The sequence below is a fragment of the Haliotis rubra genome, unplaced genomic scaffold, assembly GCF_003918875.1.
Source record: "Haliotis rubra isolate DU_JTF1 unplaced genomic scaffold, ASM391887v1 Scf51, whole genome shotgun sequence".
NCBI classification, from domain to species: Eukaryota; Metazoa; Mollusca; class Gastropoda; order Lepetellida; family Haliotidae; genus Haliotis; species Haliotis rubra.
The window spans coordinates 2,083,911-2,098,279 of NW_025767202.1; the positions used below are offsets into that span (position 1 = coordinate 2,083,911).

Sequence of the window (14,369 nt, forward strand, 5' to 3'; positions counted from 1 at the left end):
CGACACACTCCACGTACAACAGAGGACATTAACACATTAATCAGGTTGCACTGTCAAAATACTCGCTGCACCATATCAACAAGGTTGCTACTGATAGCAGAGGAATCCTTATCAGCAGACATGGAGGATACTCAAACGACCTTCCGTGTAATGACATTTTTATTAAACGAGTTAATGATTTGGTATCAAACAAGCGAAAGCGAGTTTGATGCTAAATCTTTCCTGAGTTGAATGAAAATGGTATTTCACGGCAGCGAGTTTAGTATTCTGTTTATTACTCTCCAACATAAATTGATAGAAACAGCCAACGTAGAGTGATGACTCTTAGCTTTCCGCGAGTCAAGCAAGGTCTAATACCACTGTGACGTCATAACTGTAAAACAATTATGACGTCATACGTCTAGCGGTATTACACTAGAATAATTTTGCTGTAAACATATTACACTGCAGTATCCTACAGGGCCGAGGAACACAGAGGGACATTCATGTCCAAATCTCCAGAACTGCTCACACTACTGCATGTCTGGGGGAATTTGTTGACAGAATGTTGCTAGTTAACTGACAGTTTCATTCATAAAACATTCTTTCCCACGTGCTCAGTTTGCAAAATCAACTTGTCCACCATTACAAGTGACGTATTACACAGTGACCTCTGACCTTCCTTGATTTGTCACAAGATCATGAACATGAAGTGTGATGTAATAAGAGATTTATGATCATGAAAGCACACTTCCTTACAGTGTAGTTTTTCACTGTAGTTGATTCACCTGATACAGACCATAGGAAACACTGTATTAAATATGGGCAACTTATATCCATAAAACTGCCGATGTTATCTGCGTTGGGTGCAGCCTGAGAACTAACGTTACCCACACTAGCAATATTTTATTGCATTGGTGCCGCCTGGATATAGCAAAATCGATTGCTGCCACATTATATTAATTTAATGAAACACTCATGCACAAGATTACACAATACATACATGGACAGGCATTTATAAAAAAAATAATTACCATACTTGATGAATCAGCTTTAATGTGACCTTGACCATATATGTAGGTCACACAAGACCTTTTCAAATTGACAGTATTATTGATACAATGAACATTGGCGGATCCATCCAAGGGTGGGGTGGGGTGTGGTGGGGTGTGGTCTGGGTGGTGGGGTTGGGTGGGGGGGTGGGGTTCAAACCCATCCCTTTGAATTTTCCTGGATCTGCCTATGATGAACACACTAGACATGAATTCAGAATTTGAAAAGACTGACCATTATCCTCCAAATGAATAACCCAGATATAGTTTGAGTCTAAATCTGAATGTAATGATGATGATGCACACGTACCAGCCACCATAGCCAAACAGCGAGAAGAAGATCGCCAGTGACAAATCTCCTGCATCTGTGGATGTGTCTTCAAAGGGACTCTCAAAATATTCTGTGTTTCCTGCAATAACACATTATTCCAATCCATTATTGTATTGTTCAACACATGTCAAGTTTATCGTCACGATGTTCAAGGTATATAACACTGTCACTCTGATTGCCTCTGTACTATCTCAATGTATCGTTCAACACAAGTCAAGTTTATCAGTGGACAAACATCTATTATCTCCGCACATACTGGAGGTATTGCTTGCATATCTCCTAGATCTAACTACAGTGAAATTTGCATGGTAATGCTCAACAGATGATTGTGATGTCATCGGTTATTCTCACTAATCCCTGCCACTGACTCTGTTCCTGTTGTGCTTACACTCAAGACACTTGTAACTACAGCTTACAATGAACACACAATGTCATTTAGAAAGATGTAACACATGCTATATTTGGGATTACACTATCTCAGTATAGTATAGATATTAGCTGTGGCTGCAGTGGGTGAGTGGGTTAGATCACTGACTTTGTGTGATCCGTGACTGGGACTCAACCTAACTAAAGTACAAGAATCTGTACTTACTGAGAAAATGTAATAACAAATATGACATGTTACAGTTTACAAACTGAAAAGGTTGTAAGAATGATGTTGGATGGTGAACAGAGTCTTGCACAAATGGTTTTTCACATCAATCTATCAACACTTGCCAATAAAAGTTTATATTTTAAACAACTAACACAAAACACACCAGGTTGAGGTTGTTTAGTAACAGAAGCACTTACAAGACACATTATGGATTAGTCCTTAGGGACCGTTCATCGTTCATAATGTATGGCTGGGTGGGGTGGGGGTGATGATGATTTTTGTGGAGAAGCATGAACAATGTGAACGACCCCTCCTAAAGTTTATGTACAAAGTAAGAGACCCCCAACCCCCCATCATGTACAAAAGCAATTACCCTCCCTCCCCTTCCTATGATTTTTAAGCATATTATTTTTAATATATTCATGTACAAAATTGCTGACCCCCCTACCTACCCAGAACAAAATGGGTGACTCCCCCTTAATATCTCTTTCTCTCCCCCCAAAAAAAAAAAAAAAATAAATAAAAATAAAGAAAGAAAGAAAGAAAGAAAGAAAGAAAGAAAGAAAGAAAGAAAGAAAGAAAATAAATAAATAAATAAATAAATAAATAAATAAATAAAAAAAAAAAAAGAAGAAAAAAAAGCCATAAATCATGAGCAGCCCCTTATCATCTCTGCTCACCTTTAGCAAACATGGCAATACCTCCCGCTATGATGATAAGCAGGGCTAGCATCTTGGTGCTGGAGAGAAACGTCTGCACCCGTGTCACATACTTCATGTACACGCAGTTGAGAGTCACCAAAGTCACTGAAACAACAGCAGCAGCATAATCTCAGGATATCAGGAAGTAATCACACACACAAACAATTCAGAATCAATGGCTCTACACCCTGCTACATAGATCGTCACTCACATTGGTGTAATTGTTTCCTTGAAATACATTCTTCTTAAATTCTGAAAGTATATGACAAACGGGAAGTTTCATTTATTCCTAAACACATCAAATCTCATTCTTTAACATATATACAGCATCCTGTCACTACAGATTGTTACACTACAGACAAAGCTTGGTGGTTAAACTTCTGAATAAACAACTTCTAGCAACTTCTATGCACCATGTTTTCTCAGTAGTAACTGAATTGGCATCTCATTTCACATTACCGGGATGGTGTCATAAAGCTGTCAAGTTGGAACAAAAGAGGAGAAATGGCTGCTTCTACCATAAAACTATTCTAATAAATGGCTTTTAGCCAACAATCAAGCTTTTGTAAAAAGAATGCTTTTTTGTAGGTCATATAAAAACCATTTTTGAGGATATTCAGTTATATTACTTTCAAAAATGTCTTCCAGATAGGAACCTGTAATTCCTCAGTGAGTCTTTACAGAGTCAATAACATTAAAGTTGACTTGACACTGACAAATTATGTCTCGGCCAACTTGAACAAAACAAACTCTGATACTCAAGCATGGAATTATGACTACGATTGTTTTTGTACACATGGAACCTGATAAAAGTAAAACAAAAAACTGGCTTTGTTGCGGAGTTGTGTGTGAGATAAATGAACTAGAGAAGAACCACAACATTCCTTGTTTAAAATATATTTGGAGAGTTTCAATATCATTTCTCATATTGGGTGTGTGTTTGAAAAAACATGTCTCTTACCTATAATCCATGCTGCGAGCATTTTGATACCCCATTCCATTTCTGGAATATCACATCCCGGGGGAATATGGCCTTCACGACATACACTGCCGCTGTCTTGGACTGGAAGGCCCAGAAGGGTCCAGAAATGAGCACAATGTAACCCCAGAGAACCAGGAATCCAGGAAGAGAGCCAAATGTGCTGTAGATGAAAGCGTAAGGTCCACCAGCTTTAGGCATCATGGTGCCAAGTTCGGTAAAACACAAGGCCAGGCTGAGATTGATCAACCCTCCCACCATCCAGGCCACTAGAGACATCCCAACTGAGCCTGAAAACTTGACGATGGTCGATGGCGCAATGAAGACTGCTGAATGGCCGGTGATGGACACTAGGAGAGCTGTACAGTGAAACAGGTTCATGGACTGTTTCATCTGCACTTTGGACTCAATAACGACCTTGGGTGCATCTTTATCCCCAGGGCTTGCAACTCCGTCCTGGATGATGCTGTCAGTCTCTCTCATGTCCCCCATGGTGGTGATGGTGTGATGATCGTGGGTGTTGCAGCAACGGTACTACTCACTTCTGTCAAGTCATTATTCTGTATTTGAAACCTGCAATATCAATGTATTTCATACCTGTATAACATGATAGGAGTAATTGAAACCTGTAATAAAAAAACACATGTAAGTGAAACAAAATATGTCTTTGAAACCTATCAAAAGTAAGTCTTGTATTTGAAATTTGCCAGAAACATGTATTTGAAACCTGTCATAGACAAGCCATGTATTTGAAACCTGTCCTAGAAAAGCCATGTATTTGAAACCTTTAGTAGACAAGTCATGTATTTGAAACCTGTCATAGACAAGTCATTTATCTGACACCTGTCATAGACAAGTCATGTATTTGAAACCTGTCATAGACAAGTCATTTATCTGATACCTGTCATAGACAAGTCATGTATTTGAAACCTGTCATAGTAAAGTCATGCATCTGAAACCTGTGATATACAAGTCATGTATTTGAAACCTGTGATATACAAGTCATGTATTTGAAACCTGTCATAGACAAGTCATGTATTTGATAACTGTCATAGGCAAGTCGTAGATGGGTTGCAAAGGCCGTTTCCGATCAGCTCGACGGAATGTCCCGAGCTGATTCCGAATGTGATGATGATGACATGAACAGTGATGAAACAGACCAGGCCCCTCCTTCGTTTGCTGATGCCAATATGGCGCTTCAAACAATGAAGAACTTTCTAGTTTCACAGAAGACAACTGATATGTTTTCATTTGATTCACTTGCCGATTTGAATGAGGCTGTAGCACATATGCAGTCGGCCAAGCGTGGACAAAGTAAGAAAACAGACTTCGTAGTGACACGAATTTAACTGTCGTATGAATGAATGAATAAACTGAGTAGGAATGCATCGTACTGTACAGTATGTATTTATTGTTCTTTCAGTGGAATTTCGTGAATAGCGAACTACGGATATAACAAACTAATTTCAGTGGTCCCTTGGAGTTCGTTATAAAGGTATTTTACTGTATTTGATACCTGTCATAGACAAGTCACGCATATGAAACCTATAGTAGACAAGTCTGGTATTCTAAACCTGTCATAGACAAGTCATATATTTGATTTTGAAAGCTGTCATAAACAAGTCAGGTATTTGAAACCTGTGAAAGACACACCATGTATCTGAAAGCTGTCAAAGACAAGTCAGGTATTTGAAAGCTCTAATGCTGCATTTAAAACCTGTAACAGAACATATCGAGGATATTATATGAGTGCACATGTCATATTATTTTTATGACCCAAATGCCTAAATGTTGGAATATCCCGAGCGATCGCTTGGGATATACCGATATTTAAGCACGCTCACTATTGTAAACATAGTATGATATGGGCACGAATATAATATTCTATTTATTACCAAAGTCGTCAAATTGAGGAAAATAAACCCAAATCCACTTTCAAACATAGGGTGGCTACCCGCTGTCGCCGCATGTAGAACGCAATGTCATAGAAGAAACGTGACGTCATACCATATACCAAATACCACTAGGCTAATGCTCTGACCAGCCAGGAGGGAACATGTAGGTGAGCACTGGTTGTTCCATTAACATTGTCTGGTGAAATTGCCAACAAGAAGAATAGCAGATGTACCATAACCTGGTCTCACTTCACATCGTTGTAGAACATTAACTTGCTCTCACTTCACATCGTTGTAGAACCATAACCTGGTCTCACTTCATATCGTTGTAGAACCATAACTTGCTCTCACTTCACATCGTTGTAGAACCATAACCTGGTCTCACTTCACATCGTTGTAGAACCATAACCTGATCTCACTTCACATCGTTGTAGAACCATAACCTGGTCTCACTTCACATCGATGTAGAACCATAACCTGGTCTCACTTCACATCGTTGTAGAACCATAACCTGGTCTCACTTCACATCGATGTAGAACCATAACTTGCTCTCACTTCACATCGTTGTAGAACCATAACTTGCTCTCACTTCACATCGATGTAGAACCATAACCTGGTCTCACTTCACATCGTTGTAGAACCATAACCTGATCTCACTTCACATCGTTGTAGAACCATAACCTGGTCTCACTTCACATCGATGTAGAACCATAACCTGGTCTCACTTCACATCTTTGTAGAACCATAACCTGGTCTCACTTCACATCGTTGTAGAACCATAACCTGGTCTCACTTCACATCGTTGTAGAACCATAACCTGGTCTCACTTCACATCGATGTAGAACCATAACCTGGTCTCACTTCACATCGTTGTAGAACCATAACCTGGTCTCACTTCACATCGTTGTAGAACCATAACCTGGTCTCACTTCACATCGATGTAGAACCATAACCTGGTCTCACTTCACATCGTCCATAACCTGGTCTCACTTCACATCGATGTAGAACCATAACCTGGTCTCACTTCACATCGATGTAGAACCATAACCTGGTCTCACTTCACATCGATGTAGAACCATAACCTGGTCTCACTTCACATCGTTGTAGAACCATAACCTGGTCTCACTTCACATCGTTGTAGAACCATAACCTGGTCTCACTTCACATCGATAACCTGTCTCACTTCACATCGTTGTAGAACCATAACCTGGTCTCACTTCACATCGATGTAGAACCATAACCTGGTCTCACTTCACATCGACCATAACCTGGTCTCCCTGTAGAACCATAACCTGGTCTCACTTCACATCGATGTAGAACCATAACCTGTCTCAGAGACCATAACCTGGTCTCACTTCACATCGTTGTAGAACCATAACCTGGTCTCACTTCACATCGATGTAGAACCATAACCTGGTCTCACTTCACATCGATGTAGAACCATAACCTGGTCTCACTTCACATCGATGTAGAACCATAACCTGGTCTCACTTCACATCGTTGTAGAACCATAACCTGGTCTCACTTCACATCGATGTAGAACCATAACCTGGTCTCACTTCACATCGTTGTAGAACCATAACCTGGTCTCACTTCACATCGTTGTAGAACCATAACTTGGTCTCACTTCACATCGTTGTAGAACCATAACCTGGTCTCACTTCACATCGATGTAGAACCATAACCTGGTCTCACTTCACATCGTTGTAGAACCATAACCTGGTCTCACTTCACATCGTTGTAGAACCATAACCTGGTCTCACTTCACATCGTTGTAGAACCATAACCTGGTCTCACTTCACATCGTTGTAGAACCATAAGAATCAACAGAACAAGGACAGAACATAAAACATACCTGAAGTAGAACAGGAAGTGCACATTGATAGCATCAGAATTTAGGTGTGCATCTGCTGTAATGATATGCGTGTGGAAATGAGATGGAAATCACCTGATATAATTGCCTCTGTCAAGCAGCTGCTTTGGATGTTATGTACCACTACATGTTGCAGAACAGCATAGATTACTGGGAAACCTGTCTAACAGTAGATCTCCATGGTGTAGACCAGTATAGATTACTAGGAAACCTGCCTAACAGGAGATCTCCATGGTGTGGATAACATAGATTACTAGGAAACCTGCCTAACAGGAGATCTCCATGGTGTAGATAACATAGATTACTAGGAAACCTGCCTAACAGTAGATCTCCATGGTGTAGACCAGCATAGATTACTGGGAAACCTGTCTAACAGGAGATCTCCATGGTGTAGATAACATAGATTACTAGGAAACCTGTCTAACAGTAGATCTCCATGGTGTAGACAAGCATAGATTACTGGGAAACCTGTCTAACAGGAGATCTCCATGGTGTAGATAACATAGATTACTAGGAAACCTGTCTAACAGGAGATCTCCATGGTGTAGACAACATAGATTACTAGGAAACCTGCCTAACAGTAGATCTCCATGGTGTAGACCAGCATAGATTACTGGGAAACCTGTCTAACAGGAGATCTCCATGGTGTAGAACAGCATAGATTACTAGGAAACCTGTCTAACAGGAGATCTCCATGGTGTAGATAACATAGATTACTGGGAAACCTGTCTAACAGGAGATCTCCATGGTGTAGAACAGCATAGATTACTAGGAAACCTGTCTAACAGGAGATCTCCATGGTGTAGATAACATAGATTACTGGGAAACCTGTCTAACAGGAGATCTCCATGGTGTAGACCAGCATAGATTACTGGGAAACCTGCCTAACAGTAGATCTCCATGGTGTAGACCAGCATAGATTACTGGGAAAGCTGTCTAACAGGAGATCTCCATGGTGTAGATAACATAGATTACTAGGAAACCTGCCTAACAGGAGATCTCCATGGTGTAGACCAGCACAGATTACTGGGAAACCTGTCTAACAGGAGATCTCCATGGTGTAGATAACATAGATTACTGGGAAAGCTGTCTAACAGGAGATCTCCATGGTGTAGATAACATAGATTACTGGGAAACCTGCCTAACAGGAGATCTCCATCGTGTAGATAACACAGATTACTAGGAAACCTGTCTAACAGTAGATCTCCATGGTGTAGATAACATAGATTACTGGGAAACCTGTCTAACAGGAGATCTCCATGGTGTAGAACAGCATAGATTACTAGGAAACCTGTTAGTAACAGGAGATCTCCATGGTGTAGACCTGCATAGATTACTGGGAAACCTGCCTAACAGGAGATCTCCATGGTGTAGACAACATAGATTGCTGGGAAACCTGTCTAACAGTAGATCTCCATGGTGTAGATAACATAGATTACTAGGAAACCTGTCTAACAGGAGATCTCCATGGTGTAGATAACATAGATTACTGAGAAACCTGTCTAACAGGAGATCTCCATGGTGTAGACCAGCATAGATTACTGGGAAACCTGTCTAACAGGAGATCTCCACGGTGTAGAACAGCATAGATTACTAGGAAACCTGTCTAACAGGAGATCTCCACGGTGTAGAACAGCATAGATTACTAGGAAACCTGTCTAACAGGAGATCTCCATGGTGTAGACCAGCATAGATTACTAGGAAACCTGTTAGTAACAGGAGATCTCCATGGTGTAGAACAGCATAGATTACTGAGAAACTTGTGTAACAATAATCCCCACTTGGCCCCTTGTCAAGAGAATATGTTGTTTTCCAATGTAATATAAGCTGTACATTGATGCTGATATTGTTCCACCCTGCAAAACAAGTCTTAAGAATTTTAATTGTCTGAATCATTAGTTCTGCTTGCCAGTGAGGTAGATCATTAATTCAGTTGAAAACACTTAAACAAACAAGTATACAAATTAGTAAATTCCAGTATAATTATCATTATTACTGAACTATTCATGTGTTCATTTGTCAACTGAGGGTGTTAAGTACATGATAAGAGTTCATTACGTTAATGAAAAGTACATCAGCCTTAAACATGCATGTCCACTAGCTATATCAAAGTCTAGTTTTCACCCTTATCATGTCAAGCTGACTTTATATGCTAAGACAGCCACTATCGCTTTTCGATAGCCCAGTCAGAGTACTGTTTAACATTTATACAGCAGTGTTCCTCAACCACCTCCTGTCAAATCTACACAGAAACTATTAAATATATCGAAAGAATGCCAATATATCCTAGGTTGAACCCGAATACTGCTACATATTTGAATGCACATTTCATTGCAGGATTATTTTGAGATGCCTATGCTGAACATTTCATGTCAACACAGTGAGCTGAGGGGCTGGCTATTGATATATAGATCATACAATAAATACTAACCAATAAAAGATAGGTTGGAAGAAGTAACTTGGAGCAAAAATGCCCCCAAAAATTTCCCCTCACTGGTGACTGGTGACACATTAACACATGGATTAGTAACAAAAAACAGAGCCCTGAACAAAATATTCAGCCCATGAATACACACATGCCTTCGTGAATTGTGTGTGTAAATTAAGATTTTAGCAAATCTAAGAAGTTCTGAACAATATTTTTGAGTACACACTTTTCATATCGAGAATCTTCTTCCCAGCCCTTGTGTGATATCTGATATTTGCAACAAACGGGCGGAAGGGTAGCCCGTGGTTAAAGCGTTCACTCGTCACGCCGAAGACCCATTTCTGGTGTCCCCCGCCATGATATTGCTGAAATATTGCCAAAAGTGGTGTAAAACTAAACTCACTCACTATTTGCAACAAGCTCACAATTAAAATTTTCAGCCTACTTGCCCTTCAATCTGTCCAAATTTATACCTTCAGCAAAAAATAGACTTTGCACATTTTTCCCTTCAGATAAATTCATGTATTTGTGGTCTTGGAACACAGTGTTATCTTAGTTTTGTTTTATTCTATTTATTGACAACATAGTTGACCGAAAGGAAGACTTGAAACCCAATGCAGGAATATATACACATATAGACATATATAAGTGGGATGATCTATCCACATTTTGATATAAATTCTACCATGACTATGTGAAAACTCGAATTTTCTTGGACAATCAATTGAATTAGACACTATCAATCCTGGATTGAAAATGCGTCTGTTTTTATGACCGCTTCATTGCGCACGTATACAACACTGCCGCACTACTTCAGCCTGACCACCAACATGGCTGACGTCAACACAATAGACGTGATGGACATGTTAATAAAACATTTATTAAAACTCGAAAAATACAATTATATGATTTTTTCCTCTACATTTATTAGGGAACCTCACTATCATATTACCTTCTATCATAAAAATATTGAAACTCAATTACGATGTGCAGCCCCAACAATAAACAAACTATATTACTTATCAGAAAGGCTGCAAAAAATACATCGCTAGTTACTAAATCTACAACAAAACGTTAGTAAGATTTGCCTACCTGGTAAATGGTACCGGTATATTGGTTTCCCTTTAGAAGAGTTTACACAACAGAAGATATCTAGTAAGTTTGAAGCACTTAATATCCAAAGAACTGGCGTCACACCTTCAAACTTTTATGCAGAACTTCGCATCAAAAACTTATAAAATGTCAGTCCCCTTGACATTCTGACAAAGTTGGCATCTATCTCATATACATGGATAAGCAGGAAGCAGTTTCAATATATCTCCATCTGTTTTTCTTAAAAAAGTAATGTTTTTAGAAACAAATGTTAACATAGAAAGGTGTTATCAGATGTGTGGTAATACAAGACACAAATATGGCTGCCATTCATTGGGTGCTGAATGATAAATTGTGTGATTCTCGAAAACACTGAAGATGTTTCTAAAGTTTTGATATCATGAAATGAACATTATTGCCAGTGATTGGGATACAGAACTTTCACAATGGGCCATTTTCAGCACTATTAGCCATTTTCTGACTTTAGAATGGGCCACTGCCCTTGCATCAATAGTAAACTTCAAAATTTTAATGGGCCATTTTTTATTCTAATGTGCAAAATGGCCCATGGCCCCTGCCTTTCCCAATCCCTGAGTGCACACATAAATATCAAATATTTGAGAAAACAAATTATGAGCTATTTTCACCTCTGACCAGCATGATATACATTTAAATCTGTATGTTTGTAATCGATATATGGCTGAAATAAAGCTGATTCAACGTTAAATCTTAACTCACTTGTATGTTTTTTCTGTGTTTGTAGATCAGTCCAGAAGCGAACTCAGAAGGACCGTGAATTATAATTTGTTATACCCATAGTTCTGGAAATATATTTCAAAGTCTAAACATATACTCATGGAAACAAATATGGGAACATATATGAAAGTACATGTGTTCCTTTATTCTTTTCCAGGTTTCTACACAAGGTATGCATTGCACTGTGGGTGAAATTCTGGGAATAAATAAAGGAACACTTGTACTTCCATGCGTTCCCTTATTCATTTCCATCAGTATATATCAAATGTCTCGAACAAAATGGGTACCCGGTGGGATAAGTCATATGACTGTTAACCTTCTAGCACCTTACAGCTTAGGTTATTGGGTGTAATAATGTGTTGGCACCTCTAGCATGCACAAGTGCGTGGATACAGGCTCCTTATAAATAGCCGTTATTATTAAAACCATAGTTCTTTATATACATATCCACTAAAATATAAAGCCTATGGCTGTAACAAAACACAAACAAACCCTGATTGTTATATCCATGAGTTTGCTATAAGCATGCTTGTTATAATCATTGTCATTGTATATGGTCTCTGCTCAGTCCACCATACACTGCCAATAACACGTGTCTGTTGCTCAATCAATGACAGCTTTCCTCCTGAATACGAATATCCACAATCATTTGAGTGAAACATCACTTAATCAATTCACTGAATATTGCATAAAGCTTTGTCTCTATCATTAATACTGTTCTCTTCCCTCTAGATTCATGCCAGATGTACAATCACGTGTATAATCACAGCTCACACACTACGGCATCAGCAACAGCTGGGGCTGCATTTCATTACCTGTATTAGGCCCAAAATAATATATGTCCGTTTCCTATTAAACTGTACATGCTGTTTAAAAATAGGGTAGGTGGGTTGGTTTTATCTTCTTTTTTTTACTTATATATTTTTATTTTTTTTAGTAGCACCAGGTGAGTACCTGAGAATGTCTTCAAGGATACCATATCATGTTGTGACAATGTCTTGTGATGAAACATTGATAGATTTCTATAGCAAATCATTATTTATGTTATTTATTTGCAGGTTTTGTCAGTGAGAGCCCATTATAACAATTCAATGCAATCCATTTTAGCCCTACATACACTGAAAAACATGAATCACTGAGGATGAAACCCAATAAGGAGGTCCATTTGACATGTAAAAATATTCGAAAAAAAAAGTTTCCAAACTTGGATGATTTATGATTTATTTCATAGTATATTATATGTATGTTTTAGTTTAAAACCGATTCCTGAAAATACAGGAATGATTTAAAGTTAAAACTTGTATTCCGATTCTTATTCTGTGGACAATAACACCTGGTACATACTGAATGGTAAAATAGGGCTAAAATGTACGTTACCGGTCAGTTATAGACTTCTTATTGTACACAAAAGACACAAAAAGACCACAGAGAATTTTAAAACATTTTATTAAACAATATGAAACACATTAAATCATCAAACGTGTGGTTACACTTGTCCACCATAAACATAGAGCAGTTTAGTCGTTCCCTTCTGGAACTGACAGAATTCCACTCTGGAACTTACAGAATTGTAAATATAATGAAACATCAAAGATACTGCCATTAGCGTGTAAATTGCTTTGTAATCAAAGGTACATATGTATTAGAGAACAATATCAAAAATAGGTATCTTAGGTTACATGCATATGCTACATGTCTCTCTTAGTAGGAGGGTAACGTACATTTCAATGATTTCAACATAATGCGGTATTGCATGTTAGTAACTACTGAAGAACAGGGATCCGTTTCATATGAAATATAAACTGGATAATTACTATAATTTATGTTTTTACTTTTCATTCTTTGGGTAAAACGTCTAAACAAATCTGCAGCAATATATTTACTTTCCCAGTTGCCTGAAAGAATACATAATTGTGGACAACAACACCATTAATTAGCAACAAATAGTAAATGAAACTGTGAATCTTGAACGAAGATCTAGTCAAAACCTGACCTGCTAACAATCTCAATAAATGCTGAATAAACTTGATGTTCTCATTCATTGTCTTCACAAGGCACATCTCTCCAGGTAACGAACATTTCAAAACAGCACATGTTTTTCACTTACCTATGATATTATGTATAATCATTAATCTCCTGCAAAACATAACAGGCGAACGTTCTAACCTGGTACTAGAAACACGAGAACAATAACAGAACTACATATAGGCACAACAGTTTTAGTTATTTCCTGGTAACGCACATTTCAGTCTACCGGTACTCATGATAGTTACGTTCAATGGTTCCTAAATCATCTTGGCTAAGTTTCAGCATGCGCCCAGATTTTCCACTTGCTTGAGGAGGTTGTACTGAACATAGGATCTCTTCCTTCTTACACCAAACAATATCATTGCGTCGGGGCCACTGAAAGAGTTGTTTCTTTTTTTCCATGAATGTTATGTTGACTGTATGATCATTATTGTCAAGTTCAAGAACTCTTCCGATATACCACCTGCCATCATAGATAGCAGCTACATAAGAACCAGGAGAGTATTCATGATCAGCGGCATCTCTGGGTTCCGCTTGACCTGCTGTTTGTGCTTCCTCTGCAGGACTGGTTTGTGAATCTTGGACTTCTGTTGCTGAAGAATGTGTGACTTGTGATTCCTTTGGCTGTAGATCTTGGACAGTTAGTGCGGTTTCCAAAGA

General features: G+C 38.6%; 1 protein-coding gene across 1 annotated transcript in view; it reads right to left on the reverse strand.

Annotated features, from left to right (window-relative positions):
• The window catches only part of LOC124292153 (cystine/glutamate transporter-like), a 49,475-nt gene that overhangs the window by 8,139 nt on the left and 26,967 nt on the right, over window positions 1-14,369 (reverse strand). The window contains 4 exon segments of the mRNA XM_046729202.1: window positions 1,342-1,441; window positions 2,638-2,763; window positions 3,620-3,680; window positions 3,683-4,210. Coding sequence (XP_046585158.1) covers window positions 1,342-1,441; window positions 2,638-2,763; window positions 3,620-3,680; window positions 3,683-4,129 — 734 coding nt within the window. The 5' untranslated portion in view covers window positions 4,130-4,210.